General features: G+C 43.7%; 1 protein-coding gene across 2 annotated transcripts in view; it reads right to left on the bottom strand.

The window, feature by feature from the left end:
- The window catches only part of MGMT (O-6-methylguanine-DNA methyltransferase), a 298,803-nt gene that overhangs the window by 5,147 nt on the left and 274,283 nt on the right, over positions 1 to 19,373 (bottom strand). For both annotated transcript variants that reach the window (XM_077126412.1, XM_077126413.1), the window contains exon 5: positions 1,006 to 1,145. In XM_077126412.1, coding sequence (XP_076982527.1) covers positions 1,006 to 1,145 — 140 coding nt within the window. The remainder of the gene's footprint in view (positions 1 to 1,005; positions 1,146 to 19,373) is intronic.

Here is a 19,373-nt window from a genome sequence, read left to right as displayed (position 1 = left end):
GTGGGGGAGAGACACAGGTCACGAGGCAGCACGGTCTGCAAGGAGCCACAGACACCTGAGGAACCGACACCCCGTCAGCTTTGGGCCATTTTCAAGCACTTCCAAATTCACTTTTCACTTTCTTTTCTTCTGGGGGTACCAACAAGGCTGAAGGGACGATGGGCTGTCACTCGGGTGGCGACTATGCAGAGTCGGCACCAACGCAGGGCCACAAGGATAGCCACCTCCATCGCTGACCATGGGGGCCCCCTCCCCTCGGTCTCTGGAGCACCCCTTCTCGTGAAGCTTGTGACCTGGGACCTGGGAGGATCAGCACCCCGCCTGGTTTCCTGCTGAGACTGGACAACCCTCCTGGCCTGGTGCAGCAGAGGAAGCCAGGATGCCCTCTATGTCCCAGGTGGACATTCTGGCACCTCCAGGGCTTCCTGCCTCCCTGGACGGTGGGGAGGGGAGGGGGAGACTGGCATCTGCCAAAATGCTGCCTGTGCATGTGGTGGCAGCATCCTTCACAGGATGCCAACCCTCTCTGAGGCTGGCCCCAAAGGCCAGGCCAGCTATAACCCCCAACACAGACTCCAGGCCCAGGGAGAGGGTCAGATTTGTCTTCCTCAGTTCAGCCCCTCTTGGAAGGTTAGCCCCAGGACACACTGGACCTGACGACTACTTGGTGAATGAATGAATGAGTGGATGATGAATGAATGTGTGCAAGGTGGTTTCCCTTCATCTGCTCGCTGGCTCCCACATGCTCTGAGGAGGAGTGGTGCACGGTGGCTCATCCCATGAGAGACGAGTTTCAGGGAAAGTGTGGTGGGGGCTGCTTCATCACCTGTACCTCCAGGGAAACCAGGGACTACGTGCCCCTTCCCGACACATCTGGGGTCCTGACCAGGACCACCAGCGCCCTCTCCTCCCTGCCCCTGCGACCCGGTCTGCTGTGAGCACATTTAACCACACACACACAGGCCTACTGGTGGGGGTCCCCCACGTGCCGGCCCCTGTACTCACCGGGTTGCTTCTCATGATGCCCCCCACGGCCCGTGCTGCTTTGGGGTGGCCTGCCAGGACCGCTAGCTGCTGGTAAGAGACCGTGTCTCCGAACTTCACAACCTTCAGTAGCTTCCACAACACCTGTCTGGTGAACGAATCTGAAAGGAAGAATACAGAACAAACTCATCTGGACTCTCTATAAAAAGCCGTCAGTCCTGGGAAGCAGGTGCAGGCAGAGGTGGCGGCACCCATTTGCAGTTCCGTCTTCCCAGGGCCCCCCCGGGATGCACCAGGCGCCTCCCGAAGGAGTACACAGGGGTAGGGGCGTGCTGCAGGGAGGTGGCAGGAGTGCTCACCTGTGTCCCTTCCCAAGCCTCTCGTGTCTCTGGTTTATTTCCAACGTCAGCCGGGACACAGGAGGAGGAAGGCTGCGGACGGACGCAGACCAGCCACCCCTAGCCCGGAACGCTCGACTCCACCCTGCACAGCTCACTGCTACTGAAAGTAGAGGTGGCAAACCTGGAATAACTCGATTCCTTTCTGTTGACAATCCACAACAAATTCCATCTGCCAGTCCTCCTGCAGCAGGAACATGTCCGTGAGGGCCGGAACCCAGGCTCTGCCAGGTTCTGAGCTTCTTCCTGGGTACAGGCTTCTCCCAGGCCCGCGATGGTGCCGGATGGGATCAATACCCCACTGATACCCACTGGCTTCCTGGAGGCGACACCGGCCCTCTGCCCAGGGCAGCACACCCCGCAGGGGCTTCAGCACGGGCCACAGAGGGAAGAGGCCATGGGCGGGAGAGATGGTCCAGTTTGTGTCCATAATCACACTTATCACACTCGCTGCCAAGATGGCCAAGTGTGATTCGGTTCTTAAAGGAAACACACCCTTACATGTGCGTTAAATAATAAAAACCACTTCTTAACTGAAGGGAACAATAATCACTTCACTGGGAAAAAAATCTGTTTTGTCTTTATTATAACATTAAGCAAATTAAACATCAGCATAATCCAGGTGATACTAGAAAAGGGTCATCAAAGAAATTAACTTTGTTGTTCATTAATTTACATGGATTAGTTGAGGGCAAAAAGACAGCAAATGTGCTCTAGTTTTTTATGATATAATTTCAAACTGTACACCGTTCGCGGCAGTAGGGTGACGTTGGGGTTAATCAGACTGATTTGTCCTTTTAATTGCTTTCTATTCAAAGAAAATTCATTAGATAATGTTCTCTTCAAAATTCATGAATCAATTTAACTGAAGAAACCACATTAACAGCTTCAGCTTCATTAGCAGCGCTGCTGTGCCACTGGCTGATTGTGAGGATGGCTTTCCTGGGAAAACAGACTCTGTTTACTGCGATTTCTTCAGAAAGCACTTTGCTATGGAAGTGCCCATCGTTACCATGGCTGCTGGTGTGATGCCCAGCTTAGCAGAGAAAGGAAGGGAAAGCTGAGTGGGGGTAGCCTGGAGATAACCTGGAGGAAAAGAGATTTCAGGGACAGGCATCTTAGAATAGGAACAACAATGGAAGCCTGTCCTACTGCAAGAAGCAGGGGCCAGTTTTCCGTGATCCTCGGACAGTTGCAAGTTGTTTGCATTTTGACTCAGGGAGAGGAAAGAATATTGCCGAGGTCTTCCAGAACAGTCTGGAAGTTTGGAATAAAACAGAGGTCTGTGTGCAAACTTCACTGGAGCTGGGAATAGTTGTGAGAAGCCATGGCCTGGCTGCAATGCCCTCATTTGAGTGTGAGCCAGGAGAGCTGCTCAGACAAATCCCGCATCCTTTTCTCCGAGTGTCAGCGTGCTGTATGAAAAAGCAAGTACACTCCCACGCAGTGGCACGGAGTTTATCAAACATCCTCAGCTTCATTCTCAATGTTTCATGCGAAACCATGTTTTATCTTCAGCACATGAAGTAACACAGGAAGAAACATGGCTCAAATAATGCAATATTTCACAATCGAGCCCATTATTTTATAAATGCATCTGAAAACTCCATTTCACCTTGTCGGAAGCCAATGTGTTAATTAGTCTAAGCAGCTTGGAGACGGTGCTGAGGACTGCTATTAAATGGTCTCTGAGAGCTGGTGCCCTTAATTCCAACCTGTTCAGAATTAGACGGCTGTCTGTTGTCGGCAGAGGTGCCCGCCTTTCACGCTGTAAAGCAGCCTTGTAAAATGCAGTCAATTCTGTGCATGGACGCTGATGCGCATCTACGAAGAAGTGTGTATTCTTGAGGCTCAGGTGGCAGCTGATTGCTTGGTGGCTGGACAGGTTGCCAGGGAGCTCAGCGAAGCCCACTGGCATGTGTCCATCCCTGCTGTGGTCCATCCAAGTGGGTGCCCTGACCCAAGGCTGTGAGGGGTAGCCCCTGTATGCAACGGTCTGATGCTTCCTTCCTTTCACCCCTCCCTTCTCTAGTCATCTTTCCCCTTTTGAGGCCCATTACCTTGGGCCTCGACGGGCTGGTTGGCACCTCTTGGAGCTACTTCTTTGAGAACATTGACACTTGCTTGGGCAGCGGCTTAAACACACCCTCTATAACTACCTAACCCAGCCTCAGCTATCTTAAATTCTGTGTCTACCTGGACCGTGTGTCCTCAGCCCTAAGCCAGGCACCACTTTCTAAGATGAGCCTCAGAGCACGTGCTCCTGCATAGCGGGCAGCAGATTGAGGGCAGGGCCTCTCTAGGCCTCGCCCAAGTGTCCGGCTCCACCTTGCAGTTCTGGCCCTGCCACCATTTGCTCATTGATGAGCTACTCCCTCCTCCAGGGCAAGGGCCACCTCCCCAAGCACATGCTGTACACTGACTGCCCGCCGGGAGGTTCAGGTACTCCACCCAGACCCCCAGAACAGCTCCTCTGAAGGAGCGTGTTGCCTGGGACCCCCACCTCATGCCCCCTGGGCCTCCCTGACACATCTGAACACCGGGGCTGGAGGCTCCTCTGCCCAAGGTCACCTCCTGGCTCCCCCTGGGTGCACTGCCCCCTGGCCTGGGTGCCCTTCCTGCAGCTCCCTCCCAGCCAAAGCCCACTCCATGCGTGGTCCCTTCTCCAACACTCCCCAGTTCTCACTGGTTGTCCACTTTGGCCTCCTGCCCGTGCCATATACTGTGATGGGCTCACTCCTCTCTGCTCTTGCTGAAGCATGAGCCCTGTCCCGGACACTGAGGTTCCACTCCTGAACTGGCTTCCATTCTCCCTTCTGTCCCCAGGGACGACCTCACTGGGTAGGGAGGGAGGAACACGCATGGCCTCCTGGGGCAGCTTGCAAGAAGGGTCCATCTAGAACACTTCACAATAACACCCGAGGCCACCACCCCATGTTCTGGTCCAATTTCTCCTTACAACTCTGTCCCACGGTGAGGACATTTACCTCGGCTTCACTTCCACATCGACGACCCCACACTTGGGACCGGACACTTTGAGGGCATTCTGTAGACCTGCCCCTGGACTCTCATGAGGGCCCATGGTGAGGACCACCAGGCCCATTTCTACAGAAGGGGTAGGGGCTCCACGAGGTGAGGGTCTTCCAGAGGCGGCGAAGCAACTGGCAGGGGCCCTGAAGCCCAGCTCTGTCCCCCAATGGCTGTCCTGTGTAACTCCCATCATGGCAAAATGTCACTGTCTGGACAGAGGGGCTTCTTGAGCTCAAGGGGTTTTCAATGGTCACTCCTGGCCTTGGCAGTTAAGAGCTCTGACTCCTAGAAGACTGAGGGCCCTGGGAGTGGGGGGATCTGCACTCAAGGCACTGGGCTCAGGTGGGTGGGCAGAGGGGCATACAGCTGGAGGCTTCTGGGCAAGGGAGGAGGCAGGGGAATAAGGGAAGCACGCTCAGGAAGGAAGAGCTGGGGGCAGCGGCGAGCCACCAGATTCAAGAGTGGAGGGCCAGCCGGGACAGGCTCAGACTAGGGGGCAGAGGGCTCAGACCCACTGCCCTCCTTGCCCAGCCTTCCTGCCTATGCCTACACTTCCGAGCTCTCCCCTGCCTTTCTTTCCCCTTTCCTTAGAATTCCAAGACTGGACTCAGCTCAGGTGAGTGGTCACTGGACTGCTTTCCCAACCTTCCCAACATCCTTGGCATTTGTCACATGTGCTCCTCAAGCATTAACACAGCTGATATGGACATAACTCTGCCTTGTCACCAAAGCAGCCAAGGTAAACTTCAGGGGTGAACCTGGGAGGAAAAGACATCAGATGGAAGGGAACAGAGGCTCTGGTTCCAGGTAAAAGAAAGTAAGCACACTTTACCTGCTTATCCTTGTGAATGCACTTACAAAACACGGCCAGAATACAAAGAACAGCTATTTGAAGATGGTGAAAAGTAAATAGTAGGAGGCAGATTTGGGGAGAGGACTAGAATTCAAAACAACAAATACATTCGCCATTTGTTCCCTGTGCTATCCCCAGTCTAGACTTACTGTAGCCTGAGCTCTGGAAGGGCCACAGGAGGTCTACTTCCACTGTTTGGTCTTATCTCTTACCTCCCATACATCAACCACCCCCAAGCAATCCTGTGGTGGTGGAGGCGGCAATGGGGGCCCACGAGGTAGGGATAAGTGCCTGCTGCTTTCTCTCTCTCTGTGTCCTTCTGCTGCTTGGGCCTGCATTTCTGGCCAGAAATGGAAGCGCCTCAAGAACCAGAAAGTACCAGGGAGACTGTGGAGAAAGAGGTGTTTGGGAAAGCAAACCCAAAAAGTTTTTTATATAAACTCCTGGACTCACCTCTGAAGGACACTTTTGTGGGTATGCCCCTAAACCAAAGACTTTAAGAACTCCCTGTGAGGTTGAGACCACTACCCAGGCCCCAGTCTGACCTCTGGGCGAGTGTTGCAGAGGCTTTGGAAAATGGGGCTGACATTAAACCCATAGCCACTGAAGGCTGGACTGAAGCCAAACAGGCGGACTACCTGCCAAAACGAAAGTATCACATATTATCCACAAGGTGCATACAAGATCCAGAGAATCATGACATGGCATTCAAAATATTCAGATTACAGTGCAAAATTACTTAGCATACAGAGACTCCGAAAACCTCATCTCACATGGCAAAAGATAACCAACAGAGAACCAGTGCTAAGATGACACAAAGAAGTTGAAATCACCTCTGATAAAAATGTTAAAGGAGCCATTATAAAAATGCTGCAAGAAGTGAAGGTAAAACACTCATTAAAACAAATAAGAAGACAAAGTTTTCATTAAAGTAAATAAGCTATATAGAAGAACTAAATGGAATATTTAGTGCTGAAAAATACGTAGCCAAAATAAAAATCTCCACTGCTAGGATCAACAGCAGATTGGCAATGCCAGAGGAAAGAGCCAGTGAAACTGATGGCAGGTCAACAGAAGTTATCACGCCTGGACAACAGAGAGAAAGAAGAATGAGAAAAGCCAAAGAAACAAAAAACCAAAAACATCCTTGGGGATATGTAAGACAAAACCAAACGGTCTAAAATTCACATCACTGGAGTTTCAGAAGGAAAGAAAAAAGAGTGTGGTATCGGGGTGGGGTGGGGTGGGGGAGATAAAAATTCCCCACATTTGGAAAAAGATACACAACTGTACATGTAGGTAGCTTAGCAAACTGGAAGCAGGATGCAACCAGGCAACACCGGACATATCATGCTCAAACTGCTGAAAACTGAAGATAAAAAAAAGTCTTGAAAGCAAGCAGAGAAAAACAATGTGTTATTTACAGGAGAAGAGTAATTTGAATGACTGTGGAATTTTCATCAGAAACTATGGCGATCAGAAGAAGTGAAACAGCAATTTTAACGTACTGAAAGAAAAGATATGTCAACCAGAATTCCCTATCTATCCAGTAAAAAATAAATAAATAAAAATTAAAATTAAAATAAAAAAAACAACTAACTTCAGAAATGAATTTAAAATAAAGACATTCTTGGATACAGAAAAATTCAGATAACTCATTGCTAGCAGATACACTCTTCAAAATACTGCTAAAGGAAGTTCTTAAGAAAGAGAGGAAATGATACCAGAAGGAAAGGTGGAATGTTAGGAATGCGGGCAGAACAAAAGAAATGACAACTACCTGGCTAAATACAGACTTTTTCAAAATACATTTGATGTTTGAAAAAATATATATAACATTATGTGATGGGATATTGAACATATGTAGCTGAAATCCACAAGACACTACAACATAAAGGGGTATGCTTAAAAGGACCTGTGTTGTTGTAAGGTTTTTACATTCTGCTTAAAGTGGTAAAATACTGTTTCCAATTAGACTGTGAAAATTAAGTATGTGAGCTTTGTATTTCCTCGAGCAATCACCATCAAAAGAGTTACAGTCAAAACCATAAAAAGAGATACAGTCAAAAAACAAAATGGAATATTTAAAAAACGTTAAATCAGTCTAGAAGAAGGTAGGAAAAGGGGAACAGGGTAACAAACAGAAAACAATAAAATTTTATGCCTAACTCAGAACACATCAATAATTATACTGGCTATAAATGATATAAGCCCACCCATGAAAAGAGTTAGACTGTCAGAGTGGATTAAAAAAGATGACTCAAGTATGTGCTGCCTACAAAAAACTCATTTCAAATAACAGACATAAGAAAGTTAAGAGAAAAAGAATGGAAAGTGACATAATATGTAAACACTAACCTAAAATAAGTGAAAATCAGATAAAGTAGACCTAAGAGCAAAGAAAATTACTGGGGATAAGAAGGACTATTTCACAGTGTTCCCAGGAGGACATACCAGTCCTACATGTTTATGTATCTAACACCTGAGTTTCAAAACACATGGGGAAAAGAAAAATGACAAAACTGATAGAAGATTTAGAAAACTCCAAAATTATATTTGGAGAAGTCAACATTTCTCTGTCAGTAGTCAATAGAACTAGTTGACAAAAAAATCAGCCAGGATACAGAACTGACTACAGCATCAACGAGCTGGATTTAACTGACTCTTAGAGAACATTCCACCCAGTGATGCAGAAAACACTCAAGTGCACATGGAACACTGACCAAGACAGACAATACTCTGGATCACAAAACAAACCTTAACACATTTAAAACATTGAAATCATACAAGGTGTGTTCTCTGATCATAATGGAATTGGACTGGAAATGAATAACAAAAAGTTAACAGGAAAATCTCCAAACATTTGGAAAACAAACAATCCACTTCTAAATAATTCATGAATCAAAGAGGAAGTTTCCAGGGAAATAAAAACTACATTAAACTGAATGAACTAGAAAATATTACATATTAAAATTTAAGGGGCACAGCCACAGCAGTACTTAGGGAGAAATTAATAGCATTTAATCCTCATATTAGAAAAGAACAAAGACCTCAGACCAATAATCTAAGCTTCTAATTCAGGAAACCAGAAAAAGAAGAGCAAAAGAGCAAAATAAACCAAGGCAAGGAAAAGAAAGGAGATAATAAAGGTAAGAGCAGAATTAATGAAACTGAAAACAGAGAAATGATAGAGTAAAATTGATGAAAACCAAAATGGGTTCTTTGAAAACATCGAAAAAAAAAATTGATAAAACTCTAGCAAGACTGCCAAAGAAAAAAAGAGAGAAAAAACAAATGATCAACTCAGGAATTTAAGACAACATGTCACTATAGATGACCAAGACATTAAAGGGATAATTGGGGAACAGTATAACTTCACGTACAAAACATTAAGAAATTAAATGAAAGGTGCCCATTTGTCAAAAGTCACAACTACCAAAATTCACCCAAGATGAAACAGTTAACTGTAACTATTAAATAAACTGAATTCACAGTTTAAAACCTTCTAAATAAGAAATTTCCAGGGCCAGAAGATTTCACCAGTGAATTCTATCAAACATATACTTAACAATCTTTTCCTGAAAACCATAAAGGAGAGAATACGTTTCAAGGCATTTTATGAGTCAGCATGTGCCAACACCAAAACCAAAGACAGACTAGAAAAGTACAGACTAATATCTCTCAAGAACATAAACACACAGAAATCCTCAATAAAACAGATCACTGCTGCAGAGAGAACCCAGAAAAGGACCCATACGAATATAATAAATTGAGTCTCGGCAAAGTGCAGCCAGATGGGGGTGGGTGCTGTGCCCCTCAGAGAAGAATCCACTTGAGGTCATGATGGGTCTAGTGATTTTCAGGCTTCTGAGTGGAAAAATTTCAGGTTGTGGGGCTCAGAGCTTCACGTTCCCCAGCCCTCAGCCACTTCGGAACTGCCCTGCTAGTTGGCAGCCCACAAGATCCCAGCCCACTGTGTACCACCTGTGGGCCACTGGGGCGGGGGAGGAGCTGTTGGTGCTTCTTCTGTGTGGCTCTCTCCATGTTCCCACCTCTCCATCTGCGCAGGCCAAGAGTGCTGCAGGCCTCCGTAGAGAAAGGACACTGGCAGCGTCTCTCCTGCTTGCTAATTCTTAGTTCGGCTCTGCGCTGCATCCCTTCTCCTTCCATGGGGGGCCCCCACCCAGGGGCTCATAGCAGCCTGCCTCAGGGTTAGGTAGTAGGCACTGCACACCACAGCAAGGACACAAGAGCAGATCTGAAGAGGCAGAAAAAAGAATAAATGAACTAGAGAACAGGGCAATTGAAAGGGAATGCACAAAATAACAAATGGTTAAAAAAGATGGAAAACGCTGAACTGGATCCCAGGGAAACGATGGACAACATGAAGCACACAAATATAAGAATCACTGATGTCCCAGAAGGAGAAAAGTAGAGTAAAGGGCTAGGAAGAGTATTTGAAGAGATAATTGGGGAAAACTTCCCCACCCTTATGAAAAATATAAATATGCAAATCAAAGAAGCTCAAGGAATTTCAAATACAATAAATCCAAATAGACCACTCCAAGACACATACTAGTGATACTGTCAAATGCTGAAGAGAAGGAGACAGTCCTGAAAGCAGCAAGAGAAAAGTAATTTACCACATACAAGGGAAGCCACATAAGTAATGACTACTTGATGGGCACCATGGAGCTGAGAAGGCAATGGTACGATATATTTAAGATTCTGAAAGAGAAAAATTGTCAGCCAAGAATTCCTTATCCAGCAAAGCTGTCCTTCAAAAGTGAGGAAGAGTTAAAAATTTTCAAACAAAAGAAATACTAAAGTGAGTTCTATCAGCTGTAAAAAAAAAAAAAAAAAAAAAAAGGAGAGAGAGGTCTGCAGAAGTGCACAGAATTGAAGAGTATTAGTAAAGGTAACTTATAAAGGATAAAAAGAAAGAGAGGGGAAAAACAGATCTGACAAATAAAAACCAAAGGATAAGATGGATGGTTCAAGTATTGCTTTTATAGTAATAACTTTGAATGTGAACAGATTAAACTCTCCAACTAAAAAAACAGATTGGCAGAATGGATTAACAAGTATGACCCATCTATATGCTATTTACAAGAGACTCATCTTAGACCCAAGGATACAAATAGATTGAAAGTGAGAGGATGGAAAAAATATTCCATGCAAACTGTAACCAAAAGAAAGCAGAGGTAGCTATACTAATATCAGACAAAATAAATTTTAAATACAAAGATGTCATAAGAGACAAGGAAGGACACTATATATTAATAAAAGGAACAATTTAACAAGAAGAAATAATAATCATAAATGTTTATGTTCCCAATCAAGGAGCTCCAAAGTCCATTAGGCAAACATTAGCAAAATTGAAGGGAGCAGTAGACATGTCTACAATAACAGTGGGAGACTTCAATACACCACTCTCTTCTATAGATAGAAGAAACAGACAAAAGATCAAAAGGAACTAGAGAACATAAACAATGTGATAAAAGAACTAGATCTCTGCATCCCAAAACACCAGGATTTATATTCTTCTCTAGTGCTCATGGAACATTCTCCAGGATAGATCATATGTTAGGAAACAAAACAGGTCTCAAAAAACTTAAAAGGATAGAAATTTTTCAAAGCTATTTTTCTGTCCATTATGGGATGAAGCTGGAAATTAATAACTATCAAAGAAACAGAGCTTTTACAAATATATGGAGGTTAAACAACACACTTTTAAACAACAAGTGGGTCAAAGAAGAAACTGTAAGAGAAATTGCTAAATATCTGTAGATGAATGACAACAAGAATACAACATACCAGAAGCTATGGGATGGTACTCAAAGGGAAATGTATAGCTCTAACCACATTCATTAACAAGGAAGGAGCTAAAACCAAAGACCTAACTGAACAAATGAAGAACCTAGAGAAAGAGTAGCAAACTAACCCTAAAGCAAATAGAAGAAAAGCAGTGACAAAGGTTAAAGCAGAAATAAATGAACTGGAGAAACAAAAAAATATAAAGAAACAATAAAACAAACAATAAAACAAAAGTTGGCTCTTTGAGGATATCAACAAGAATGACAAACCTTTAGCTAGACTGACAAAGTAAAAAAGAGAGAAGATGCAAATAATCAAAATCAGGAGTGTGGGGGGGTGTCATTACCATGGATCCTGAAGAAATAAAACAGACCATAAGAGGGTACTATGAACAATTGTACGCCAACAAACTAGACAACTTAGAGGAAATGACAATTTTCCAGAAACACATGAACAACCTATACTGACTCAAGAAGAAATAGAAGACCTCAACAAGCCAATCACAAGTAAAGAATTCAGTTCTCAAAAATATTCCTACAAAGAAAAGCCCAGGGCCATATGACTTCACAGGGAAATTTTAGCAAATTCCAAAGAGAGCTAATAGCATTCCTGTTCAAACACTCGCAAATAAAAATTGAAGAAAAAGAAATACTACTTAACTAATTTCATGAAGCTAACATCACTATAACACCAAAACTAGATAAAGATATTAAAAGAAAGGAAAACTACAGGCCAATCACCGTACTGAACATAGATGCAAAAAGGTCTCAATAAAATACTTGCAAACTGAATCTAAAGGCAGGTTAAAAGAATTGTACACCACGTGTGATGGTTGGGTTCTGGTGTCAACTTGGCTAAATGATTATGCCCAGTTGTCTGGTCAGGAAAGCGCTGACCTGATAGTTGCTGCAAGGATATGTCATGGCTGGTTGATAAATTGGATAAACCAGCTGGTGTATTAAATCATCAGTCAATTGATTGCATCTGTGGCTGAATACATCCGTGATCAACCAAGGCGTGCCCCTCACAAGATAATCCAATCAGTTGATGACTTTTAGGGAGGAAGAGAGACTCTTTCACCACCAGTGAGCCTCTCTTGTGGAGTTCGTCTGACCCTTCATCGGAGCCACCAACTTTACAGCCTGCCCTTTGGATTTTGGGCTCTCCCATTCCCATGGTTGCATCAGACAGCTTTATAAATCTCAGATTTACATATCATTCCTGTTGGTTCTGCTTTTCTAGAGAACGCTGACTGACACAAGGGCTATATGGAAAAAACTACCTGTCACATGCTGTGGACTATTTAATAGGAATACCTCCCTAGAACCACAATAATACAAGGGGTAAATAATTGGGTGGGGTAAGTGTTATGGGGTGTTTTGGGTTCTCTTTGGTGTGGGTGTATCTATCTGTTACTCTTCTTTTTTGGAGCAATGAAATTGTCTAAAATTGAGTGACTATGATTTTACAGTTAAGTGAAGATACTATGAGACTGCTTATTTTGGATACAGTATATGCTATGTGAATATATTTCAACAAAATCTGCAGATTCAAGATAAATAAACAAACAAACACACAGGAAGACTGAAGTGTGGAAACCTGGAGAGAGGAATAACTATTCAGTGTTGGTAGGGGAGCAGAATGGTGCTGCCCCTTGGGAGAAAAATGTAGCAGACCCCAGGAAGCTAGATACAGGGTTGCCATGTGATTAGGCAATCCCGTTTCTAGGAATATGCTTGGAAGAACTGAAAGCAGGGACTCAAATAGACATTTGCACACTGATGTTTATGGCAGCATTATTCACAATAGCCAATGGATGGAGGTGGCTGAAGAGTACATTGACTGAGTAGCAGAAGAGCCAACTGTGGTGTATACATAGGATGGAACATTGTGTGGCTACAGAAAGGAATGGAGTCATGAGTCATACAAAGAGGTGAATGAACCCTAAGGACATTGGGTTGAGCAAAATAATCCAGAAACAAAAGGATAAATATTGCATGGTTTCATTTAGAAAATACTTATTAGGGCCTAGATTATAAACCCTTACAGCAGTCAAATTTATTCTCAGTTTTAAGTGTTATTTCTAAATGCTGAGATGATGTGTCTCTGTGTATACGCTGGTATTTCTCTGGAACTCTGGGTGCCTGTGTGATACCTAGACTCAGAGTTGGAGTTCTGCAGCTCTGAAAGTCAGCATTGCCACATTAAACAACGGTTAAAGAAGCCAAAAAAGAGATCAGACTTCAATTAGAGAAAAGAATGAAGCCGATCTGGTTGCAACCAAGGTAATCAGAATACAGGGTAAAGGATGATTTTTTTCTATATTTTAAAACTTCACTTTCTATGTGAACCAAAGGAAAAGATGCTTATTTTGTCCAGAATTTAAAGTTTCTGTAGTGTACTTGGCCAGTATATTTAAACAACATGAACATACGAAACCTAGAATAAGGGAAAAAGATCTTGTAATTCTGTATAGCTTAATGTAATGCCCTAAAACATTCCAGAGTATGTTGGACAGATAATAAAAAAGTATTTGCAACGTCCCTTGAGGGACTAGAGAAGAAATATGGAACTATTAAACTTCCCTACCTGGGGAATTCCTAATATTCTCTTAAGCATTAGGGACTCTGAAGTTAATAGGCCATTCCCTCGATCTTGAGGCTTGTTCTTATGAAATTTATTTCTATAACTGGGAAGCTTAACCTACCTATAATTATGTCTAAGAGTCAATTCCAGAGAAAGCTTTTTTGTTGCTCAGATGTGGCCTCTCTCTAAGCCCTCTATAAGTAAAATCATTATCTCCTCCTGCCCCCCATCCCCGCCCCAAATGGGACCTGATGTCCAGAGGTGTAAGTGTCTCTGGCAACAGGGGACCTGACTCCCAGGAATGAGCTTAGCCTGGCATCATGAGATAGATAATGTTTTCTTCACCAAAAGGGGGAAAAGAAATGTAACAAAATAAGGTTTTAGTGGCTAAGAGATTTCAAATAGAGGAGAGAGGCTATTCTGGAGGTTACTCTTACACAACCTTCAGTTAAATATTGCAAATTGTCACAGTATGCCAAGCCCCAACCAACAATGTTCCTGAAAATCTTAAAGAATACCCAACTTAGTGTATCTGAGACACTAAGTTTATTTTTCAGAAACTTTAGATCTCCAGATTGCTCCTATGCTAGATAAGCCCTGAAAACCAGAGATACCAGTCTCTCTGAGAACATTAATCAGTCGCATTCCCCTATTCCATTACGTCAGTACCCCTTTAGAACAAGAAGATGTTAGAACGATCACTGATCAAATATCTCTGAAGAGTGGGAGAAGGATAAAATTGGAGGGAGAAATATCAACAGAGAAGATAAGATTTAACAAATGATTGTGACTACTGAATCAATATATCGATATTTCTTTAGTCTCTAGTGTATTAGAACATCTGTAAGTAAATACCTGAAATTGTGGAACTGTAACCTATACCATACTTAGAAATTTGCTCTGTAACTACTTGTTAAACTGTATTTTCGAAATCTATAATTACTTGTTAAACTGTATTTTTGAAATCTATCATTTTTCTGCATATATGTTATACTTCACTATAAAAAATGTTTTTTAAAAAATTACTGTTGGCAACTTAAAGATATTTTTTCAAATTGTCATTTTCATTAAGGGAAGATTGCATATCTGTGATTATACATAAGTCTTTGTGCACATTTATGATTATGTATTATAATAAAGGTTACAGTCTGGCTGCATGGCAAAACAAGATGGAGTGAACTGGTTAGTGCCTTGTATGGTGTGTTGCTTGTGCATAACAGAAAATTCAAGCCTAGGGTCCTGGGGGAGGGCACCTGGCTGCTGGGAGGGTCACCGTGGCCAGCTTCAGTGAGGGAAGAGACCCCATGCCTGCCAGCAGAGGGGGTCCCACCAAGAAGGCTCTTAGGTTAAGTAGCACCTGCTCCGCAGAGAGCAAGGTCTTCTTCAAATGAACACACAAAGACAGCCTCATGTGTCTGTCCGTCCATCTCTGTTCATACAATACATACTTTATGGTTACCTACTTTGGGCCAATCCTCAGTAGGCAGAAGGACTTAGCTTCCAGAAGGGAAGGATTTTGCAGAGAACATGACCCAAGATTCAGTTTTAAACGGATCTTTGACTTTGGGGAGAAAACTTCCTTTGATGAAAAGAAAGGTGACTAGCTGTTTCCCTCACCCCCCCTTTTTTTTCTCCAAGTGTGTATAAATTAACAGATAGTAAAATTGACTTTTTGTCATATACAGTGATAACGAATTTTAAAATGTGTATAGATTTCTTATAGCCATCACCATAATAAGATGCAGAAGAGTTATCATCCCAAAACAGTCCCTCATGCCCCCCTCCTGACCTCCCCTCATGATAGTCACACCCTTCTAGAACCCCTAACTCCTGGCAACAACTAATCTGTCTCTCTCACTATAGTTTTGCCATTTTGAGAATGTTGTATACATGGATTATACAATATTGAACCTTTGAGACTGGCTTCCTTCACTTGGCTTGATGTTGAGATGTACCCAAGCTGCTGTGTGTCCATAATTCAGTCCTCATAATTGCTGAGTAGTAATTCACTATATGGTTCCCCTCCATTTGTTTATCTAAGCTTTATTTTAGCCATTCTAGTAGGTATGTTGTGGTATTATATTATGACTTTAATTTGCTTTTCCCCAGTGGCTGGTGATATTAAGCATCTTTTCATGTGCTTATTTATCATCCAAATATCCTCTTTAGTCAAGTGCCAGTTCTAGTCGTCAGCCCATTTTTTAATTAGACTATAGCTTTCTTACTGTTGAGTTTAGAGGTTACTTTAGATATTCTGAATATATATACTTTGTTGGATATGTATTTCCAAATAATTTCTTGGGTCTGTAGCTTATTTTTTCATTCTCTTAATACTGATTTTCACAGACCAATTTTTTTTTTTCATTTTATGAGGTTCAATCTGTCATTCCTTTTATTTATGGATTGTGTTTTTGGTGTCACATCTAAGAACCATTTGCCTTACCCCAGGTCACAAACATTTTCCTTATATCTTCTTCTAAACCTTTTTAATTTTAAGTTTTACATTTAGATCTAAAATCTGTTTTTTGAGTTGATTTTTGTATAAGATGTAAGGTTTAGGTCAAGGTTCAGTTTTTGCATATGGCTATCCAATACCACTTTTTGAAAACTACATCCTTTCACCATTGGAATGCCTTCCTCTGCATGTTATGAAAAACCATCTGGGCATATCTATATGTGCCTATTTTCTGACTCGTTTCTGTTGAATCAATCTGTGTGTCAGTCCCTTTGCTGAGACTGCACTGTTTTGATCACTGTAACAACAGAATAGGTCTTAACATTCTTTGATGTCATTTCTCCAACTTTTTTTCCTTTTCAAAACATTTGGCTATTAGAATCCCTTTGCCTTTCCACCTAAATATTAGAATCAGCCTGTCTGTATCTACAATAAAACTTCCTGGGATTTTGGTTGAAATTTTGATAAATCTGTAAACCTGTTTGTAAATAACTGAAATCTTTATAATATTGAGCCTTCCAATCCATGAACATGGTATGTCTCTCCACTGAACCTCAGGAACTCCGGGATCGATGCAGCCTTGTCTGGAAGGTGGCTGGGGGGTGGGCTCTAGGGCTCTGCTTGGTTGTAAGGCCAGGCACCCAGGGAAAGGAATCCACTTGGGGGAGGAGGGCAGGCTTCCTCACTGGCCTGAGCTAGAGGCCAGCACGTGTGTTTGTGGTGCCTGGACTGTTGCCAGGCCCAGCTCTACCCCAGGCATGTGGGGCTGAGCCCAGGAAGAGGCTGAAACAAAGGAGCTGCTGGATGGACTCCTTCTGGAGGACGGGTGAGAAGATGGCATTTCCCTTGTCCACAGGGGCTGGACTCTCAGGTCTGGATCTGGGGAGGGCCTCCTGCGGGGAAAGTCTAGGGAGAGGAGGCTCTGGCCTGAGGGCAATTTGGGAGCCTTTTCTGTGACAAGCTTGCTCCGGGTTGGTGCAGTCTGAAGAATGGCAATGAGGAAAAGGAAACCAAGCCTGTACAAGACAGCCCTTTCCCAGGGGCCAGCCCTGCAGCACCAGCCCTGCAGGGCAGGAAGCAGTCACGAGGAGTCAGGTCTGAAGACTGCACTGTCCCCACCCACGGCCCTCACCTGTAGGTCCACCTGTGAGGCTGGCTGGAGGGAGGAAGGACTTCTCTGAGAGTGACCAGGGCCTAGAACTGACACCCAGGTCTACACTGACTCAGCCAAGCCCTGACTCAGGTGCCAGGGAGGCAGCAGAATCAGGTGACACCAGCCTGGGGCTGAGAGGAGATGGGTGCTCAGGGCTGCTGGGGGCTGTGGACGGGCCTGGAGTGAGACTGAGGATGATGGGGTGGGCAGATGGGCTGAGGACACATGGGAGAACCACTGTCCTGCTGGACTCATGGTACACTCCGCCTCTACAAGGCCTCAGAGGGCCTCTCCTCTCCTGGGGCTTCATGTTGGGGCAGGGTGGGCAGTGTGTGAGGGCAACATTGAGAGCCCAGCAGGGTCTCTTGAGGAGGGCTCCATCAGCTCAACAAGAAGCCTGGGTCATGGAAGAAGCACTGGCCTTGGAACCATTGGTGCCCCTGACAGCACAAATGGGAGAAGAGGCAGCTTCGTCGAGCCTCGGCATCCTTATTTCAGAGGCAGGGCCAATGACACGTGGTCACAGCGTTCCCCAAGGATGGACGAGATGGCAGGTCTGCCCCAAATCAACACTGACTGCAGCTTTCTTCTACCTGGTGTTGGCATCTCTCTCTATATCCCTTTACTTTGAATCCATCTGCCCTTATTTAAAGGAGGCTTCTTATAGACAACTTAGAGTGGGGTCTTGCTTTTTATCCATTCTGCCAATCTCTGTCTTTTAACTGGTGCATTTAGACCATTCACATTTAAAGAGATTATTGTTCTAGATGTATTATCTACCACACCTCTATTTTCTATTTGTTCTCTTGTTCTTTTTATCCCTTCCATTTTTCTGCTTTCTTTGGTTTTAACTGAACATTTTATATGATTCCATTTCTTCTCTTCTCTTAGCTTATCATTTATACTTCCTTTAAAAAGTTTTTAGTGGTTGCCCTGGAATTCAAAGTATATACTTACAACTAACCTAAACCCACCTTCAAGTAACACTAGCACTCCAAGGGTAGTGCAGGTGCCTGAGAACCGAGTGTCCCCAATCCCTCCCTCCTTGCTGTTCACTTCACTTATCTACATGCTGCCCTTATCCTAAATAGTGTATCATTCACTTGAGGAAATTGTTATCTGTTAGATCAACTAAGGATAAGAAAAAAGATATTTTATTTTAGCTTCATTTATTCCTTCTTGAATGTGCTTTCTTTACGTAGATGTGAGGTACTGTCCTGTAGTATTTTCCTTCTCTCTGAAGAACTTTCAACATTTCTTACAAGGTAGATCTACTGGTAACTGAATTCCCTCAATTTTTTTTTAAATTTTATCCTTCATATTTGAAGGATAATTTCTCTGGCTAGAGAATTCTGGATTTGTGGTTGCTCCTTTTTTTTTTTTTTTTTATTTCAACACCTGAAATATTTTACTCTATTCTCTTGACTGCATAATTTCTGAAGAGAAGTCCAGGGAAACTCTGATCCTATTCTTCTATAGGAGAGGTATTTTTTCTCCTCTGGCTTCTTCAAAGATTTTCTCTTTGTCTTTGGTTTCCTGCAGGTTGTACCTGATATGCTGGGGTGGAGGTTTTTGGTATTTGTCTTGCATAGCGTTCTCTGAGTCTCCTGGATCTGTGGCTCAGTGTCTTTCACTAATTTTGTGAAATTCCCAGCCCGTTTTATTCAGACATTTCTTTCTTCTCCTGTGTGTTAGTTAGATTCAGTTGTCAACTTGGCCAGGTGAGCATACCTAGTCTTGTTGCTGCGGACATAAGCCAACGGTACGTGAACCTCACCTACTGCCAATTACATCTGCAGTCAGCTAGGAGGCATGTCTGCTGCAATGAGTGACGTTTGACTTAATTGGCTGGTGCTTAAATGGGAGATAGCAACGTAGCACTGCTAAGCAGCTCAGCATTCCTCATCTCAGCACTAGCAGCTCAGCCCAGGCCTTCGGAGATGCAGAAAGAAGTCACCCCGGGGAAAGTTGTTGGAACCCAGGGACCTGGAGAGAAGACCAGCAGAGACCATCTTGTGCCTTCCATGTAAGAAAGAACCTCAGTGGAAAGTTAGCTGCCTTTCCTCTGAAGAACCAACAAAATAAATCCCCTTTTAT

Source organism: Tamandua tetradactyla, chromosome 13, assembly GCF_023851605.1.
Source record: "Tamandua tetradactyla isolate mTamTet1 chromosome 13, mTamTet1.pri, whole genome shotgun sequence".
Lineage (NCBI taxonomy): Eukaryota > Metazoa > Chordata > Mammalia > Pilosa > Myrmecophagidae > Tamandua > Tamandua tetradactyla.
This window is presented reverse-complemented; position numbering and strand designations above follow the sequence as displayed.